Raw genomic sequence first — 19035 nt, forward strand, 5'->3', positions numbered from 1 at the left:
AGCCTCTCATTTAACTGCCATTTTTCACAACACAAAATGATTTTTAGTTAAGTTAACAAGCACTGTTGTAAACGTGCCCGTGAGCAGAGAGCGACGACGAAGCTGGGCTGCCCTCGGTCTAAGGGTCTCTGTGAAGGAGACACTGAGCTCCCAGCTCTGTCAAACCGAAGCTACAGACTCCAAGGGGGGGGGGAGGAGAGGAGGAGGATGATGACACATTTCCAGCAGCAAACCTGCAAATGGCATGCACACAGAGGCGCTAAACACACTTAGGTTTTCCTGAGCAGTGGCATATCTGTGAAACCCACAGGCATTCCATTGTTCTCATTGAGGCAAGAATTACGGAAGTTGGACCTGGGGAGGCAAGTCAATCAGCGAAGTGCTTGGTGTTCCATTCATCACGAGGACCCAAGTGAGGTCACCCAGAACTCGTGTTAAAAGCCAGGCAGGGTGGCAGGCCTGTGATCTTCAAGACAGGAAGATCCCTGGAACTTGCAGGCCAACCAGTCTAGCTGAATTGGTGAGTTCTGGGTTCAAGAGACCCCACCTCAAAAATAAAGTGAAGCAATTGAAGATGTCATTTAGCACTAACCCCTGGTCTCCACACACATAAGCATGTACAAACAGAAAAAAAATAAGGGGTGAGTTTTAGAGATCAACTGAGTTGAATTGAGTTTGATTATAGACCGTGCCGGCTACCTGAGCCACAAACCTGTCCTTTGAAGGTCTCGGTTGATTAAAAGCTGAATTTAGAGGTCTTTAGCAACAGAGCTAAAACACTGTGCACACCCCAAGCTCCTTCCTGGGGCTCACTCTGTGCTGAGTCATCCCTCCCATCCCCCAAATCCACCATGAACCCTGAAAGGCACACAAAGAGGGAGGGAGGGAAGGGAAGACAAAGGACAGGAGGAAGAGAAAGAACACACACACACACACACACACACACACACACACACACACACACGTCTGAAATCTTAGCACTTGGGACAAGGAGGCAGAAGGATCAGCTCAAGGCTATCCTTGGTTACATAGTGAGTTTGAGGCCAGCCTAGGTTACATGAGACCCTGTCTCTAAACAATGGGTCAGTGGTTCTCACCCTTTTGAGGCTGTGGCCCTTTAATACAGCTCATGCTGTGGTGACCCCAAACCATAAAACTGTTTTTGCTAATACTTCATAACTGTAATTTTGCTACTGTTATGAATCATAATGTAAATATCTGTGTTTTCCAGTGGTCTTAGGCAACCCCAAAGGGGTTGTGGACCACAGGCTGAGAACCACTGATTTAAGTGCTGATGAGACACAAAATCTCATGATCATTTTGAAACATGTAGTTTATATATTTCAGAACACTTGGAAACATCACTGCCACATTTCTGAATATGTCGCTATCTCTGCCCCTTTCAATCCCGGAGGTTTTGCAGCATTTTGCTGCCAGCTTCATTTTCCTGAAGCTCAGCTGTGATCCTGTTACTCCTGTCCCTCACTGCTTATAAAATAAGTTCAATTTCCTCAGCCTCCTATGTGAGACCCTCTGTAACTGTCCCCAGTGATCTCCGCCAACCCTACCTGGCATTTCTCTCATTCATACACCACCGCTCCAGTCAAAGAACACTCACTGATGTTCCCAACACCATCTGTTAGTTTATTTTACACCTTCATTTTCTTTCTTTCTTTCCTTCCTTTCTTTTTTTCTCTCCTTCTTCATTCTTTTTTTCTAGACAGGTTCTCACATAGCCCAGGTTGGCCTTGAACTCCTGAACTTTCTACTTCCACCTCCTAAGTGGTGACAACCCAGGCAGGAATGCTACCACACCCTACTTTGTATTCTGTGTTCTCTGCCTGGACACTTTGCTTACGTTTTTCTCTCTGCCAAGAATGTTTCTTCCTCCTCTGTCCTTATGTACCCAGCTTGCCCCGCTCTTGGAGGCTAGGAAGTCATATGTGCAACAGGCATTCCAGTACTGCAAGAGGAAGATAACATTTCCACTCATCCTTATATACAGCATCTCCCTGGAACCTCACAACGGGAGCAAGTTGTTTCTTAATTTTCCAGATAAGAAACCGTGGCCTCAGAAGGCTGTGCCCAGGGACGTGGTCTTCCACCAGCTGTGCTTCCTGCTACCAGCTAGATTTGGCAGGGTGCTTGCCTAGTATGCAAGAAACCCTGGATTCTATTCCCAGCACTGCAGAAACCAGGCATGGAAGTGCATTCCTCTAATCTCAGTGCTCGGGAGGTGTAGGCAGGAGCACAGGAGGCTCTGACCTTTGTTCAGAACAAAGGATGGCTTTAAGAAACAGCCGAGCGGTGTTCTGTCTTCTCAAGGGGCGAAAAGTGAACCTTTGCCTTCTGTGTGAACTCCAATTCACTTGTCCAGTCCTGAGTCACAGTTTCACTTGGCAGCTCCAGATACGGCCCTTGCCAGGTTCCACAAGGCAGGACACTGGCTGATTGAGAAGGCAGAGACTCGGGGAGCTGAGGTAAGTGAGATGCCTCCCTGCCTTGGAGAAGCCATGAGAACACACACCATAAACAGCCTTGGATCACATGCTGCTGGAGGATGTTTAAAACGTGCCATTTATCACCCAGGGTGGGAAAGCAGGTTGCTAAAGCTATTTATACAATCACCAAAGCCGGCTTAAACAAACAGCAACTGGGTGTTGGACACGGAGCCATGATTGATTGATGGAGGTCTATTAAGCATGCAAAGCCCAATACCTACACACTCTCTGGATGAAGGCCAAAGCTATTACATGATGAGCTGTTACATAACCTTAATGAATGGAATTTGTGCTGTGTACATCCCATCTGCTTCTCCCTTCTAACCTGCTGGGCATTAAGAGCGTAGCGTACTTGGATGGCTGGAATGTAAGAGCTCAAGCCTTCATCTTCTCCTTTTTTAAATGAGGGGCAGATCTTGTGAACAGAGCCAGCACAGCCTCCCGTGGTTACTAATGTACCAACGACTTGCCCCAAACCCAAAGCTCCACTGTCTTGTGTAAATCTGACCTATTCTTAAAGGTTTTATTTTTATTATGTATATGTGTGTATGTCCGTGTGTAGGTATGGACACATGAGCCTAGGTGCCTGTAGAAGCCAGAATAAGACCTGCCTAGTTACAGGTGGCTGTGAGCTGCCAGATAGAATTGATGGGAACCAAATTCATGCATCACCATGTGAGATCCTTGGTGGCTCTCCCAGTTTCTCGTTGCAGTCCTACTGTGCTGATTCGAGCCTCCCTGGAGTTTCCTGCCCCACCGTTCCTCTTTAATCTTTGCCTTGAGTCCTTCCAAAGCTTAGCTCCCACCCCATGAGGGGCCTCACTCCCTCAGTCTGGCCTTACAAAGAAATAGCAAGCCAGAGGATGTCAGAGACACAGAACAACCACAGGCAAAGTGGGGCTTTGGAGGCTCTGGACTTCCCTTAACTTCTTAGTAGCAGTTAAAAGTTCTGCTGACTTTCAGACTGGGGAAGCACTTTTCAGCACTAGAACTCAGAGGGTGCCTTTGGTGGAGCTCGTTCCTGTGTTCTTTAACGCTAAATAGTATGCATTTTCTTTGGGTACTCCTAAGAACTTGCTTTTGTTTGTTTGAGACAGGGTCTCATGTATCCCGAGCTGGCCTGCAACTTGACCTTGGATTTCAAATCCCCGCTCATAATAATTAGCAAGTGACCCCACTAGAAGATTGAAAGTTTGGGATGGACTTATGTTCCTATAGAACCCAGAGGAGGTCCTTTCAGGTGCTCCTACCTCCACCTCTTTGAGTCTGGGGGCTAAGGGCATGTGCCACCACACCATGCTTGGTTTAAACACTGTGCTGGGGATCAAAGCCCAGGGTTGGTGCACAGTAGGCAAGGACTCTAGCACCTGAACTACACCCCCTGACCGTCTTTATTTCTGAACCATTTAATCACGGCTAAACATGTCAGTTCACAACGTTAGTGTGAGATGGTGACTGGTGGTGGTGGCAGCTGTGGCAGCAGCAGTGGTGGCGGCATTGTCTGCCATGCTAGACAGGAAAACGAACGAATGCTCACTGAAAAGTGGACACTACCCACCGACGGGCGCAACAGAGTGCGGTGGAGCTGTGACAACCGCATCTGCTTTGCATGGATGGGGACGACAGCCTCGGCGCTCTCTTAGACTTTGCATTCAGAATCCCAGAAAAACGCGCCTACTTCAGAGAGGCCGCTCGATATCCGAGGACACTGAGAGCAGCCAAAAGTGTCCAAGCGGAAATAGTCGCAGTCACAGAACGGAAAGAAAAGGCGAAAAATCTAGAAATACCTCATTGGTTCAACAAAACATGGCTGTGAATTGTAGTTCTGGGTAACATAACTCACAATTAACAACACCAGAGGAAAATACATCCCTGCCAATACTCTACTACAAAGCACTTGGGTTAAAGGGACCCCCAGTTGTTATTTGCTGGTGAAGCCTAGACAGCAGCTAAGAGGTGATGGTGATTTGTGTGACTTTAGAATCTGATGACAACGCTCTCCAGGCCGCGTTGGAAGCTGAAGAGTGCACATGCAAATCATGGCTGCCATCTCAGTTGGTTTTGCTAGAGTGGATACAACTGCAGATGCGGACAGGAAGTACAGCCAAAAGCAGAATGAAAAGGTGGATGTCAGAGATGCTGTGGTGCTTTCAACCACTTGGTTTCATTCCTTTAGATCCACTGCCCCATCCTAAATTTCTGAAGTTAAAATATTTTGCTAAGATGGATTAGGGAGATGGTTCAGTGGGTAAAGTGTTTGTCATATAAACATAAGGCCCTCAGTTTGATCCCTAGAACCATGTACAAAAAGCCAGGCATGGTGACACACACTTGTAATCCTGGTGTTGGGGAGGCTGAGACAGGCAGATCCCTGAACTCACAGACCTAAGTTTACAACCCGCCTAGACTGTTCTGTGAGCTCCAGGTCAACAAGAGATCCTGTCTCAACAAACAAGATGGACGGTACCCGAGGAGTAGCACCTAAGTTTGACGCAGACCTCTGCCTCCACACACATGCACATGCAACTGTTTTCTCCCCCAAATGAGCATGCATTCACATGTGTGCACATGCACGTGCACACACATACACAATTGCACTAAGAATGGAGGCCTGTCTCTGACCATCAGTCTTTGTAAGTCTTCTTACTGTTAGATACACAGTGTTGAGTTTTTATTTCCATTTAAAATGTGAGCCCATGTTCAACAATGTATAATGGTATGTATTCATAGTCATTTGTACAGCCTTTCCACCATCACTGAATTTTAAAATCAGAATCTTACTATAGACGTTTGCAGTGTTGCCTAAGGCATTACCTGGCTAACATTATGAACATCTAAGAATCACGCCCCCGGGGCTGGGGATGTAGCTGATTGCTCAGCACGTGTTTGCTTGGCAGACATTAAACTTTGGCATCCATCCCCAGCACTGCAAAAACTGAGTGTGCCAGTGCACACCTGCAATTCCTGCACTACTGGAGGTAGAAGCAGGAAAATCAGCAGTTCAAGGTTAATCTCTGCTACTTAAATAATGCAAGGCCAGGTTGGTATACGTAAGATCTTGCCTCCCCCAAAATAAGAAAATAAAAAGAATCCCATCTCTGTTCAATAAGGAGTATAGGTTCATCCCAAATTTTCAAGCATTAGTGAGGTCAACATGCTTAGTTTAGTAAGCAGGACTTGAAAAGCTGCAGAGCTGAGGCGGCAGGTGTGCTACTATTTCCCCCACCAGGTCCCCCAAGACATCATTAATCAATTCCTGACATTCCTGTGAGCCCAGCTCCTCAGTCACACTCAGTCAGAGCCAGCATCTAGGAGGAGTGCACTACATGCTAAAGAGAATGGCCCACGTGCTAAACATACAGCGTGTCCTGTACCCCGACAAGCAGCTGAAGAAAGGAGAAAGAAGTATTTACAGCCTTGGAGAAGGAGAATCCAGGGTGGCATTGGCTACTTTAAAAGATCTGAGTGGGAAAGCCTGGGCCTTCAGTTCAACAGGGCTGCTATGAAGGGTAGCTAGGCTATAAATAATCACTTTAGGGCAAACCCTAAAGATAAGATAAGCATGCCTGGAGGCCAGCTTCACCCAGGTGGGGGCAGGAACATTTTCCCTTCTCCCTCTCTCTGCCTTGAACTATAGATATACATGGGATTTTTCTCTTTAATCCTTTGGAAGCAAGTCCCACTGAATCATGGAATGTTCTCTGCAATTTCTGAGAACTGGAGACAGGGATGGGCGCTATTTAACAGCTTTGGGGGGATGGATTAAGTCAGTGGGAGAGAATGTTTTTGATAAGTATGCAAAGAGAGAACTGAACTTCCAATTTAAACATACACTGCCCATGTGTTGGTCAACGTCTAATCATAAACCCTCTCCAAAATCCCCTGAATGCCGAGACTTTCTCAGCATCCACGCAAGGTGTGACAAAAAATCCAACCGGTCCTTCTGGGTGCCCTCTTCCACCCTACAAGCTGGTGGCCTCTGAGAGAGCGAGAAGAGAATGCAACAGAGAGTAAGAGAGAGCCCCAGGATTTCCTGGAAAAGTCTTGATAGTCCTTCATGTACAAACACATTTGTTTGTTTTTCAAAGAAAATGAATCAGTCACAGCTTGGTTGCAGGAGGGAAGAGATTCCTTGTGGGTCCCGGAGGCACAGGACTACGCTCAGTCCCAGAGGCTGTGCTTATGCAATGAGTACCTCAGTGTGTGCATGTGCACATGGATGCAGAGCTATGGGTGTGACATGTATGTGGAAGTGAGAGGACAGCCTCAGGTGTCGGTCCTCAGACCTTCCACCTTTTGTTAGAGAAACCATCTCTCAATGGCCTAGGGTTAGCTGGCCAGCAACCCTCTTGTCTTTACCTCCCATCTTGCAGCACTGAGACCATAGGCATGGACCACAGCTCTCGGACTTCTGCCGGTTCTGAGAATTTGAACTCAGGTCCTCATGTTGCAACGCAATCACTTTACTGATTGAGCCATCTTCCCTATGCCCATAACTCATTTTTTTATTGGATCCATTTTTTTCTTTATGGCCTGGCATGACCATGTAACCATCATGTGCTGCCACAGCCTGCAGAATGAAGCTGCTGTGGAATATGACATCAGCCCTGTCCATCCTGAGCAGCCGCACTCCCAGGACTCTGCGAAGTGGTCCTTGCAGAACACTAGGAGGGAAACAACAGGATTGTGTCTTGTTGTTTAATATTTTGCAATGGGCTTAAGTTCTATGCTTGACTTCAAATCCTTAAGATTATTCATATTGAGGCTAATCTGCTTATTAGATGTTGAAACACACCCTTGGGGTGTTTTTCACTAATTACTCAGAATGACACAGCTTCAAGTGCCAGGAAAAAAGTTGTTTTTTTTTTTTTTTTTTTTTTCATAAGAACCAGCTACACCTTCCAGAACACCCCAGAGCTGGGGCAATTTTCTCCCTCCAGGGATCTTTCCTTTTCCATATCCTCGGGTTCCTGGTGACAAGACTCAGAGAGTATGGGAAACAGGCCCCATCTTGCACTCACCTTCCTCTTCAGCTAGGGACAACAGTAGGGAGGCAAGCAGCAGGCATGTTCTAGAAGCATTCCACATTTATAATCCTGGTGGGGCAGGGGGAGGGAGGAGTAGAGCCAACCCACTGTGTAGGAAGGAGTAAGGCCATCAGAGGAGAAGGAAGAGAGTCCTCACAGCCTCCCTTTGCTTCCCCAGCACCCGAGGCCACCCTCATACACAAAGAACAGCAGCCCACGCCCATGTGCAAATGCACACTGCTCCACCAGAATAATCACCGTAGGCAAGTGGGAGCCGCACAGCCTCATGCCACCCACACCTAGGGAAACCATTCCTACAGTCTTCGGGAACACAGAGCAAAAAGAATGGGAGACCATTACCCTCTGCTAGATCGCAGTTCCAGTCTTCTTCCAAAGGTATGAAGGAGCCTGCCCAGAGGCTGGGGGATGGCTTAGAGAGGGCAGCCTTCACCCCTCAACCTTGATATCTGGAGTTCAGATCCTCGCACCCTCTGTAAATGCCAGGCAGGTGGCCAGCCTCTGTGCTGACAGCCAGCTGACAGGTGTGAGGACGTGTCACCTTGAAATTTTAATCTGCATTCCCTGGTATTTAGTGATGTAGGACACTTCACGATACATCTGTTGGCCTTTTGTATGTCCTTGAGAAATGTCCATGCTAGCCATTTGTCTATTTCAAATAGGACTGTTTTCATGTGTTGGATCATTGAAATTCCTTATATAAACTGCAAAATTTGTAAGTTAATTTCTCCCAACTGTGGGTTGCTTCTTCCTTTTCTTGCCTGACTCTTTTTGGTAGAGAAACACTTTAGCTGGCTTCAATCCCTCCCGTTTGCTATATCTACCTGTGAGATTGAGTTCTGTCTTAGCTCCACTGCAGTGAAGAGACGGTGACCAAGGCGACTCTCATAAGAGAAGCATTTAATGGGAGGTTTGTTTACAGTTTCAGGGGTTTAGTCCATTATCACCATGACAGGGACCACGGTGGCATGTGGGTGCTGGAGCAGCAGCTGAGGGCTACATCCTAATCCTTAGGCAAAGAGAGAGAATCAGGGGCACAAATGAGACAGGGTGGAGGGTGGTGGGATGGGGGGCAGAGAAGGGTACAGGGAGGAAGGAAGGGAGAAGACAGAGACAAACACTGGGCGGTGACACACTTCCTCCAACAAGACCAACCCTCCTAATCCTTCCAATCCTATCAAAGAGTTCCACTCCCTAGCGACTGGCATTCAAATCTATGAGCCTAAGGGGCGCTTCTCATTCAGACCACGTCAGCTCCTGTCGGAAGTCAAAGGCAGACAGATCCTTCATGCTTCCAGTCGTCTTATCACTGCCAATCTGCATTTCTGAGTCTGTTTCCCCTAAAATCCTCCTGTTCCTCTTTTGGCAATAAAAAAAGAGAACTTTAAATAAGACTAGGAAATCTTAGAAAATTTTTACAATTATGACACTTACATTGGCAATAAGGGTCACTTTCCAGAATTGAAAGAACAAAGGGAGAAGGAAGGGCAAAGAAAATAACTTTTAAATTGCACTCTGTGTGTGTGTGTGTGTGTGTGTGTGTGTGTGTGTGTGTGTGTGTGTGTTGAGGTACATCTGTGGAAGTCAAAAGGACATTCTAGAGGAGTCCGTTCTCTCCTATCACGTGGTTCCTGGGGATCAAATGCATGTCATAGGCTTGGCAGCAAGCACTCTTAGTCGTCACTAAGTCATCTTGCTGTCTTGAGAATATATTTTTAAATCTCTTTTTTAAACATTATATTTTATGCATATGGATTTTTGCCTGCATGTATATTTGTGTATCCCAAGTGTGCCTGGTGTCTGTAGAGGCCATTAAGAGAGTGCTGGATCCCCTGGAGCTGGAGTCACAGATGGTGATGAGCTTCATGTGGGTGCTGGGAATCAAAAAGAAGTAATAGCATACATTTTGCAGGAAGAAAAGAGAGTGTCTCTTTGGCATCCTTGTTTCTCAGACAGAACAGGTTCATAGATAGGCTTCTAGCGAATCCTTGCTCCTCTGTGACAATCTCATTCTTTCAGTCCTAAGGAAGAATATCCAGTGCTCTTAACTGTTGAGTCATCTCTCCAGTCCAAAGAATACTTTTTCAAAGTACAGTTCTTTGCAATAAAATACTTGGGTTACAAGGTAGCAGTCCTATGGGATTGGGAAACTGCATACACCTGTGTAACAGCCATGTCTATTAGAATAGAGAACACAACCATCAATTCAGAAGGTTTCACCATGTTCCCTTTGAGCTAATCTTCCCCACCACTTACACAGGCAAACACCAGAATTCCTTCACCATAACCTGGCTGTGGTATGTCCCCCCCCTTCTATAGCATTACAGGAAAGGAATTGGACAGCATGTTCTGGCTGATTTTGTTCACCATAATGTTTCTGGGCTTCAACCAGAATTTTATACGTGTCAGTAGCACATTCTTTTTTATTGCCAAATAACACTTTGCCAGATGAATGCACAACTAGGTTATGTAGAATCTTGTTGATGAGTACTTGGTTTGTTTCCAGTTGATCTCTTATGGAAAGAAGTGCTATGAATATTTTGAAGCAAACATCACTATGGACATATGCTTCATTTGTCTTGAATAAATTAATTTTTGTTAAATGGCAACGAAGCTTTCTTTAAAGGTGTGCAATGAAGTAATAGCATACATCTTGCAGGAAGAAAAGATGGTGTCTCTTCAGCTTCCCCACTTCTAGGACAGAACAGGTTTGTATATATGAATCCTTGCTCCTCTGTGAAAATCTCATCTTCTTGGTCTACAGACATTATGATCTCTCCACCATTCTCAACAAGCCTTTTTCTTTCTTCTTCAACCAGTGAACATTCTCAATATGCCTTATACATGGCAGACTCATTTTTTTTGTTTTTGTTTTTGTTTGTTTTGAGACAGGGTATCTCTGTGTAACACTGATGACTATCCTGGAACTTGCTCTGTAGATCAGGCTTTGAACTCACAGAGTTCCACCTGCCTCTGCAGGTGTAGACATTAATCCTATCTGCTCAGATACTTTTACCCATCAGACCTCATATAATTGCAATTATTTTCTTAGAGGCTCCATTGTCAAATACAAACACAATAAATTGGGACTTCAGTATCTAGTCCTATCTAATATATATATATTAGGATCAAGATATCTAGTCCATAAATTTCATTGTAGTAAATTAAAGAGAACATTATAAATAATTATAAATATCATAAATAATGAGCATCATGGTGAGAAGCATTACAGCATGTAGGCAGACGTGGTGCTGGAGAAGGAGCTGAGAGTTCTACATCTTGATCCTCAGGCAACAGGAAGTGAACTGTATTTCACAGTAGGTGTAGCTTGAGCATAGGAGACCTCAAAACCCACCCCCTACAGTGACACACTTCCTCCAACAAGGCAATACCTACTCCAACAAGGCCAAATGCCCTAATAGTGCCACTCCCGTTGGGGGCCATTTTCTTTCAAACCACCACAGGACCATAGCTGCTAGACAAGCTCACTATCAACAGAGCTACATCCCCAATCCCAAGTCTCTTAATTTTGCTTCCTTGTTGTGATATAAAGCTTAGTTTTTGATCCTTATATGATCCACCTTGTGGATTTTAAATTCTCTTGAAGGTCTTATTCAATCATCTTTGGAGGTCAATGACTCAATATGAATATGAATCTTCAGACCTCAGTGATCTCTCTAAGTCCATGTCTCACACCTTCAGCTTCCTCCTGGACATCTTACTAGCTGAGGTCAACACTAATTCAAAATGAACATGGAAGAAACAAAAACTATCCTTCTGTCTCCTTAGAGACATTGACCTCTGCACTTTTCTCTGTTCTCCAGGACACTCCATCTCTAAAGCAGACACATGACCCAGGCTTGCTAGGTAGTTCCTCCACCATATAGAAGAGAGCTCGGAGAATGGATCTTGTGAGGGTATTCTAGATTCTTCACTGAGGAATGAGAACTGCTTTCCATTTCCCCAAGGCCTTCCTGTCATTTCTAAAGGCTCACAAATCCTAAGGATTAAGGACTTAAGGAACACCTTAATGCCAACCCATTATACTTACTCATCCTATGCCTCCCCCACTGTGGCTCATAGTTTTGATAGCACTGCATGTGGTTTTTTTTGCTTTTTTTTCAACAGCATGGCTAGTGAGGGAATTGGCACCTTGTGCATCTGGTACTAACATTCTGATGCCAGATACCATAAATATCTGCTACCACAGAGCCCTAATCAATGGGAAGAACTTTATAGTCCCGTGGCACGCTGTGGATATTACAGACCAGAATTACTAGTAGTATTCCCAGGAACAAAACCCTCTAATCTTGTGAGCAGCCTTAAAAAGGTCGCTGGGATTTAAAAGAAAATAATTCAATGGAGTTTTGTACCTGTCCTGGTCCTTAGGGCTTATCACTAAGAGACTATTTTTCCTAATTCTTAATATATAGTTGGATGATGGCAACCTGCTTCCTTTGAAGTGAAGACTGGCATGTGACTTGCATTGGCTAATGGGATGTGAGCACAAACAGTGTGGACTACTGTTGGCAGAAACTTTAAAAGTCTGCGAAGGAAGCTAGACTTTTAAAGCAAGAGCGCACACCTTTAATCCCACCACTCGGGAGGCAGAGACAGGTGGATCTCTGTGAGTTCCAGGTCAGCCTGGTCTACAGAATGAGTTTTAGGACAGCCAAGAAATCCTGTCTCGACCCCCTCCCCCCCAAAAAATCTGTGCTGAAACGTGTTTCCTTGCCCATATCTCAGGAGAAGTCTGAATTGAGATGCAGCTTTTTACCAGCTGGGGACTCCCAGTGAGTAGGACACATGTTTCATGACTATGTAGTCTGAGCAAGAGAAACTTTCAGTTAAGTCATTAGGACTGGGGATGTCACTACAGCACACTCTAGCCACTCCTGACCAAATGTAATTAATTGCCTTGCTCCTGTCACATGTCACCAGCAGACAAGCTGCCATTCCTGACTAAGCGTGACCCTGGGCTTTCAGAAGTCCACTCTGTTTAGCTCATCTCTCAGGAACACAGCATATTGAAGACACCTGAACACAAGTCTGCCCCTGTGGCTATGAATTAACACTGTCATCTGGGCTGGGCATATGGCTCAGGGGTAGAGTGCTTAGGGCCCATGGAGGCCCTGGGTTCCTTTCCAGCACTGTGGAATGAATCAGCACAGAAAGAAGGGTGGTATCTGCTGTCTAGACTACAGCAATCTAACAGAATTTGACATCAGAATGTTAGCTGCCCCAGTGGCCTTGATGAAAAGAGGCACAGTGGTGTCTCCTGTCTGGTTTCACCGTCCAGCTTCAATATCTAGGGTCAATGCTAACTAAAAGATTATTAAGTGGAAAATTCTAGAAGTGAGCAATTCTTGAATTTTAGCTTGTGCACCATTCTGAGTAGCACAATGACTTGGTACTACCCAAGGTTTCATCACCTCCAGGGGACCCAGGATGCATCTTTCATGTGTAACAGGAGACAGAGTACCATATAATTTGCCCCAATGTCCAAGTCTTCTTGTTAAACTGTTCCATTCGAGGTGCTGTGACCACATATCGAATTATCCAAGCCAAATATGAGAGTAAAAGAGAGCTGAGGTAACAGCTCCAAACAAGACACAGGGCACGCTGATTCTCCTTCCAGCCGGTTACAAGCTTCAGGTCCAGAGCTGTGAGAAAAATTCCTAGAGGCATTATCTGAGCCGAGGTCATCATAGCCAGGAAATGAGACTCAAGGCCCAAGAAGAACCATCTGGTGAAATGAATGTGTTTATCAGAGCCTGCTCTCTGCTTTTACTATTCTATGTGGCATTGGGCTGAATGAGAGCAGCTGTGTCCCTAAGTAGGCACCAGCGAATAGCAGAAGACATACAAACATAGCCCAGGGCCCAATGCAAAATCCAGCCGTCAAGCCTGAACACAACACAGAAACACTAGCATCGTCTCCCTCCCACTGCTCAGCCTGGGAGTCATTTGAGAGGAAGAAGAATAAAGTTAAGGAGAGAGTCTTAGGGGGAAAAACTTGAGTAAGAAGAATAAAAATTATTTAAACAAAGCTGAACTAAATGTACCTCCTGCAGCCATTTGTCTCCTTGTAGGTCTGTGAGAAACTCCACTGTTAGTAAATATTATAAAAGACAGCTAAAATTTCTAGTTAACAGAGTTTAGGAGAGAGCTGCTAAACCCTGGACTCTTTTGGATGTGACTTGTAGTCAAGATAAGCACACTGTTTTCTCTCTCCCTCCCTCCCTCCTTCCCTCCCTCCCTCCCTTCCTCCTTCCCTCCCTCCCTCTCTCTCTCTTTGTATATGCATGCGTGTATGTGTGTGCGTGCATGTTCAGTGGGCTGAGACACAATGTGGCTGTGCACACGGAAACCATAGTCAACCTCAGGAACCACCTACCTCGAGGACCTTTGCTAGGCTGTCTGGCCAGTGAACCCTCAAGTCTGTCTTCATCTCCCAACACTGGAATTTCAAGTATGCCCCGTGCCTGACTTCTTACTGGGTGCTGAGAATGGGACTCAGGTCCCCATGCTTGCATGGGAAGCACTTTCACGGCTATCTTCCCAAACCTCTCACTGACTTTCATGGAAGAATATTTTAAGGTTCAGCCCCAGCCTCACTTGACTACCTCTGTTTCATGAGATGTGGGTACTAGCCCGAGGAATCTCTGCCTCAAACAGGGTTCAGGGATGGAAATACGATCAGAAAGGACAACCCTGCCAGTTTCCTAACATTGAAAATCATCGAGACTGTGAGTTTCCTAGCACTGATGTAACATGTCATACATACACTATTAGCAATAGGAACAGACTCACAGATGTGGTAGCCAGGAATGAAAGTCAAGGAGTGAGCATGTTCTCTCTAAAGTGTCAGAGAGGAGGGCATGCAAAAATCTGTCCATGTCTCTTATTTCCGGCAGTTACTGGCAATCCTTGGTGTTCCTTGCTTGTAGCTACACTGCTTCACTTCCTGTTGCCTGTCATGGCTGTCTACATCTTTACACTGGGTTCTTGGCATACTCCAGACTCAGCTGTACGCCTGAGGACAGGAGTCATAACACACACGGATTTACCTGTCTTCACTATGAACTCACCTTAACCAACATCCTGATTACAACTAGAAAGGTTATTGACAGGGTCACAGTCTTATTTGGGTGTCTATTGCTGTGATCCAGCTAACTGCTGGCAGCGCATCACAACTTTGATCTCAGTACTAGGGAGGCAAAGGCAGGCAAATCTCTGAGTTTGACGTAGCCTGGTCTACCAAGTGAATTTCAAGACATCCAGGGCTTTACAGAGAAATCCTGCCTTGAAAACAAAACAAAACAATAACCAACCAACAAAATAACCCACCATAACCAAAAGCAAGTGGGAAGGAAAGGATTGGTTTCATCTTACAGTTTATGGTCTGAGAAAGTTCACGGACATCTAGAAAGACACCAAGTTATGATGAAGGCAGAGGCACATCAGTGACCGCATCATGATTGCTGGACACTATGGGATGTAGGAGAACTTTCTCTTCTGACGAGAACACCATCCATTAGAGTTATAAGCCCACCGGCTCCACTATAGACTTAATCCAGGCAATTAATTTTAAAGAGTTATTACACTTTTAATTATGTGCAGATGTCTGCATCTGTGTGTGGGAATGTGTACATGTACATGCAGATGTCCTCGGAGTCCAGGGTAAGACTTTAGAACCCCTGAGGCAGGAGGTACAGGTGGTTGTGAGCTGCTCAGCCTGGGTGCTGGGAACCGAACTCCAGTCCTCTGGAAAAGCATCAAGTGATCTTAACTGCTGAGTTATCTTTTCCACCCCCTTAGCCTAGGTAATTATATCTGCAACAGCCCAACCCTATTAGCAAATAACAGAAGTTGCATACTGAGATTCTAGCATGGATACAAATAGGGGTGGGATGGGGTTACACAATTTACTCCTGTGTATTCTTCCTTACCCGTACAAAGCCTTTTCAGAAAATCACAGAGTGGTCATAAGACCAACCTAAATGAAAGCACAAAATCTCTTATTAAAAAAGTTTATAATCTGAAACCATTTCAGAAGGACAGTACAGTTGTCAAAATAGTACAAAGCAGTCTTCCCCACTCTCCATCTAACTTGTTCCTGTCTTATAAAACCATGGAAGGTTTATATACAACCAAGATACTGGCATAGCGCTCCCATCTGAACTGAGACACTGGCATAGCGATCCCGTCTGAACTGAGACACTGGCATGGTGCTCCCGTCTGAACTGAGACGCTGGCATAGCGCTCCCGTCTGAACTGAGACACTGGCATAGTGCTCCCATCTGAACTGAGACACTGGCATAGTGCTCCCGTCTGAACTGAGACGCTGGCATAGTGCTCCCGTCTGAACTGAGACGCTGGCATAGTGCTCCCGTCTGAACTGAGACGCTGGCATAGCGATCCCGTCTGAACTGAGACACTGGCATTCCCATCTGAACTGAGACACTGGCATAGTGCTCCCGTCTGAACTGAGACACTGGCATAGTGCTCCCGTCTGAACTGAGACACTGGCATGGTGCTCCCGTCTGAACTGAGACACTGGTATGGTGCTCCCGTCTGAACTGAGACACTGGCATAGTGCTCCCGTCTGAACTGAGACGCTGGCATGGTGCTCCCGTCTGAACTGACTGAGACACTGGTATGGTGCTCCCGTCTGAACTGAGACGCTGGCATGGTGCTCCCGTCTGAACTGAGACGCTGGCATAGTGCTCCCGTCTGAACTACGCAAGTGCTGCTATTTCACCACGTTTTCCACCAATGTCCTTCTCATTCAGGATCCAAATTAGAATTCTATATTGAATTCAACATATCATTTTAAGAAAGGAAAAGATCAAAGTTCCCAAGGATTTTAGATTCTTCCTTCCCCCACTCCCCCGGGACCCTGGGCCCTCCTTCCCTTGCTCCCCACCCAACTTCAATCTTCCCTCCTTTGCTGCCCAGGACCTCACAGCCTCTCTCAGCTATGTGCCTCCTCTTGGCTCTATGTCTTATCCGCATACCTTTCCTGACTGGGTCCCATATCTCATTTAAAGTCGCTTGTTCTTAACAACCTTGAGGTCACAGGGCTGCCTGAGAACCTAACAGCTCACAGACTTTCCTCCGGAAACAGTAGGACTTTGTCCTCAGTCTCAGAGCAGTTAGCGTTCCATCTCCTTCACCTCTTACCAAGGGACAGGACAGGCACCTTAGCATCTCCTCAGGCGATATTGGCTTGGCCCCCGAGGGAGTAGATTCCTCAGCACATCTTACCACCAAGCCTTCCCCCGACATTCTCAAGATCCTGGACATCATAGCAATGTTTTGGACTTTGGTTTTGGGGCACACCAGCAACTCTAGCTGCTGCCTTGGGCTGAAGCCAAAAACTAACATCCAGGCAAAGATCTTCAAGGTAACAGGACTCCTCCTCCAGCCAACAGGGCTGCCAGTGTAGGATCCCTGTAAGCTGTCCTGGACCAATGCTAAGACTACCTTGTAGGAAACATCTCAGAACCAAACATAGCTTAATTCACACACCTAGCTATTGTGTGAATATTGACAACGAAAAATGACTCTAGTATGTGGAACAGTACTGAGAAGCTCTGCCAACTTCTGACCATCACTGGGACATTGCAAGAAGCCTTGGTGTACTTCTGCGTTTGGAAGGGGCATAAGAAGTCTCCTGATGTGGGAACAATTGTCAGTCTACATGCTTTCTTAAGCACACACATCAGCCCTTCTGACAGATATCAAGGTTAAAAACAAACAAACAAACAACAACAACAACAACAAAAAACAGGAGTGGAGAGCTGGCTCAGCTGTTAAGAGCACTGGTTGCTCTTTCAGAGGACCTGGGTTCAAGTCCTAGCACCCACATGGCAGCTCACAACTGCCTGTAACTCCAGTTCCAGGAGACCCAGCATCCTTACATAAGCATACATGCAGGTGAGACTCCACTGTACATAAAATAAAAATAAATCTTAAAAAAATAAGTTAAAAAAACCAAAACCTCTTGGCTCTCAGCTTGCTCATGCTGTATTGACAACCTATTCCACATACCCTGCTCCAGCCCACTTCTGCTGCCGCTCTCAGCTGTTGTCCTCAGCCACACCTCACAGCCAAGGACAGTCCAAGCATGTTCTGGGCTATGGGACAACTGCTGAAGACCTCTGTAGTCCATTCTGCTCTAAGTGTCACATTTTCTTCAGCCAAGGATCACCTCAGCACATCCAGGCCCAACCGAAAAACGGCAGAGTTGCAGGGTTGGGAGAACAAAGTGATGATGACATATAATAATAATAATAATAATAATAATAATAATAATAATAATAATAATAATTCCTACTGACACAGCTGAGTCATGGGAACAAGCCCAGTTGCCTTACCTTCTGCAAATGGTTCCCATTCATAAAACCGGCCCATGAATGGCTTGTTGTTGTAGGATGCACACTGGACCTCCCGGATACTTCTACCACTTTCCGGACATGCCTAAAAAAGCAGATATAAGATATGCAGTTAGGAGCCACACTTTTGTAACCTGTTTTTTCTGATTTTATGTACATTGTTGTTTTGCCATGAGTGTCAGCGCCCCTGGAACTGGAATTACAGACAGTTGTGAGCTGCTATGTGGGTGCTGAGGATTGAACATGGGTCCTCTGGAAGAGCAGTCAGTGCTCTTCACCACTGAGCCATTTCTCCAGCCCACTTCTGTAATCTTAGCAAACCTTTCAACTCTGAATAACAGGCCTCCTCCAATGAAACCAGGACTTCTGGAAATTTTCTGGTCATCTTTATTAAATCTTTTAGGGCCAGGCGTGTAGCTCAGTGGGGACCGTTGTTCCTTTAGCCTGTAGTACCCTAGTCTTAGACAACCCAGTACTGCATGAATAAACACATAAGCAGATAAAAATAATAAATGAATTTAACGGCTAAGGAGATGGTTCAGTGATAAAGATCAAACACAAGGATCTGCACTTGGGGTCCTTCAGAATACATGTTTAAAAAGAAGAAACAGAGAACAGAGGCTCACACCCATAACCCCGGCACTGGAAAGCAGAGAGCAGAGGCTCACACTCATAACCCCGGCACCGGAGAGGCAGAGAGCAAAGGTTCACACTCATAACACCAGCACTGGAGAGGCAGGGAACAGAGGCTCACACCCATAACCCCAGCACTGGAGAGGCAGAGAGCAGTGGCTCACACCCATAACACCAGCACTGGAGAGGCAGAGAACAGAGGTTCTCTGGGGTTCACTGACCAGCCAGTCTGGCCAAACTGGCCAGGCCCAGGTTCAGTGCAAGGCTGTATCTAAAGAAAGAGATGGATAAGGCTCAGGGGACATTGCAGAGGAGGTGATAGAAAGGCTGTAAGAAGGCCAGAGATATGCTGAAAGATTGTGTCTCCTAGTAAGGTCAGAAGCTACACCTGTCAAGTCTCACCAACATAATTACCCAAATGTGAGCTGAAGAAGGATGTCGCCAATGAACATGCCA

General features: G+C 45.8%; 1 protein-coding gene across 1 annotated transcript in view; it reads right to left on the reverse strand.

The window, feature by feature from the left end:
* Positions 1–19035, reverse strand: part of Thsd4 (thrombospondin type 1 domain containing 4) — a 573246-nt gene that overhangs the window by 413683 nt on the left and 140528 nt on the right. Inside the window, exon 6 of the mRNA XM_038322684.1 lies at positions 17929–18031. Within this exon, the coding sequence (XP_038178612.1) occupies positions 17929–18031 (103 nt within the window). The remainder of the gene's footprint in view (positions 1–17928; positions 18032–19035) is intronic.

This window comes from Arvicola amphibius, chromosome 3, assembly GCF_903992535.2.
Source record: "Arvicola amphibius chromosome 3, mArvAmp1.2, whole genome shotgun sequence".
NCBI lineage: Eukaryota > Metazoa > Chordata > Mammalia > Rodentia > Cricetidae > Arvicola > Arvicola amphibius.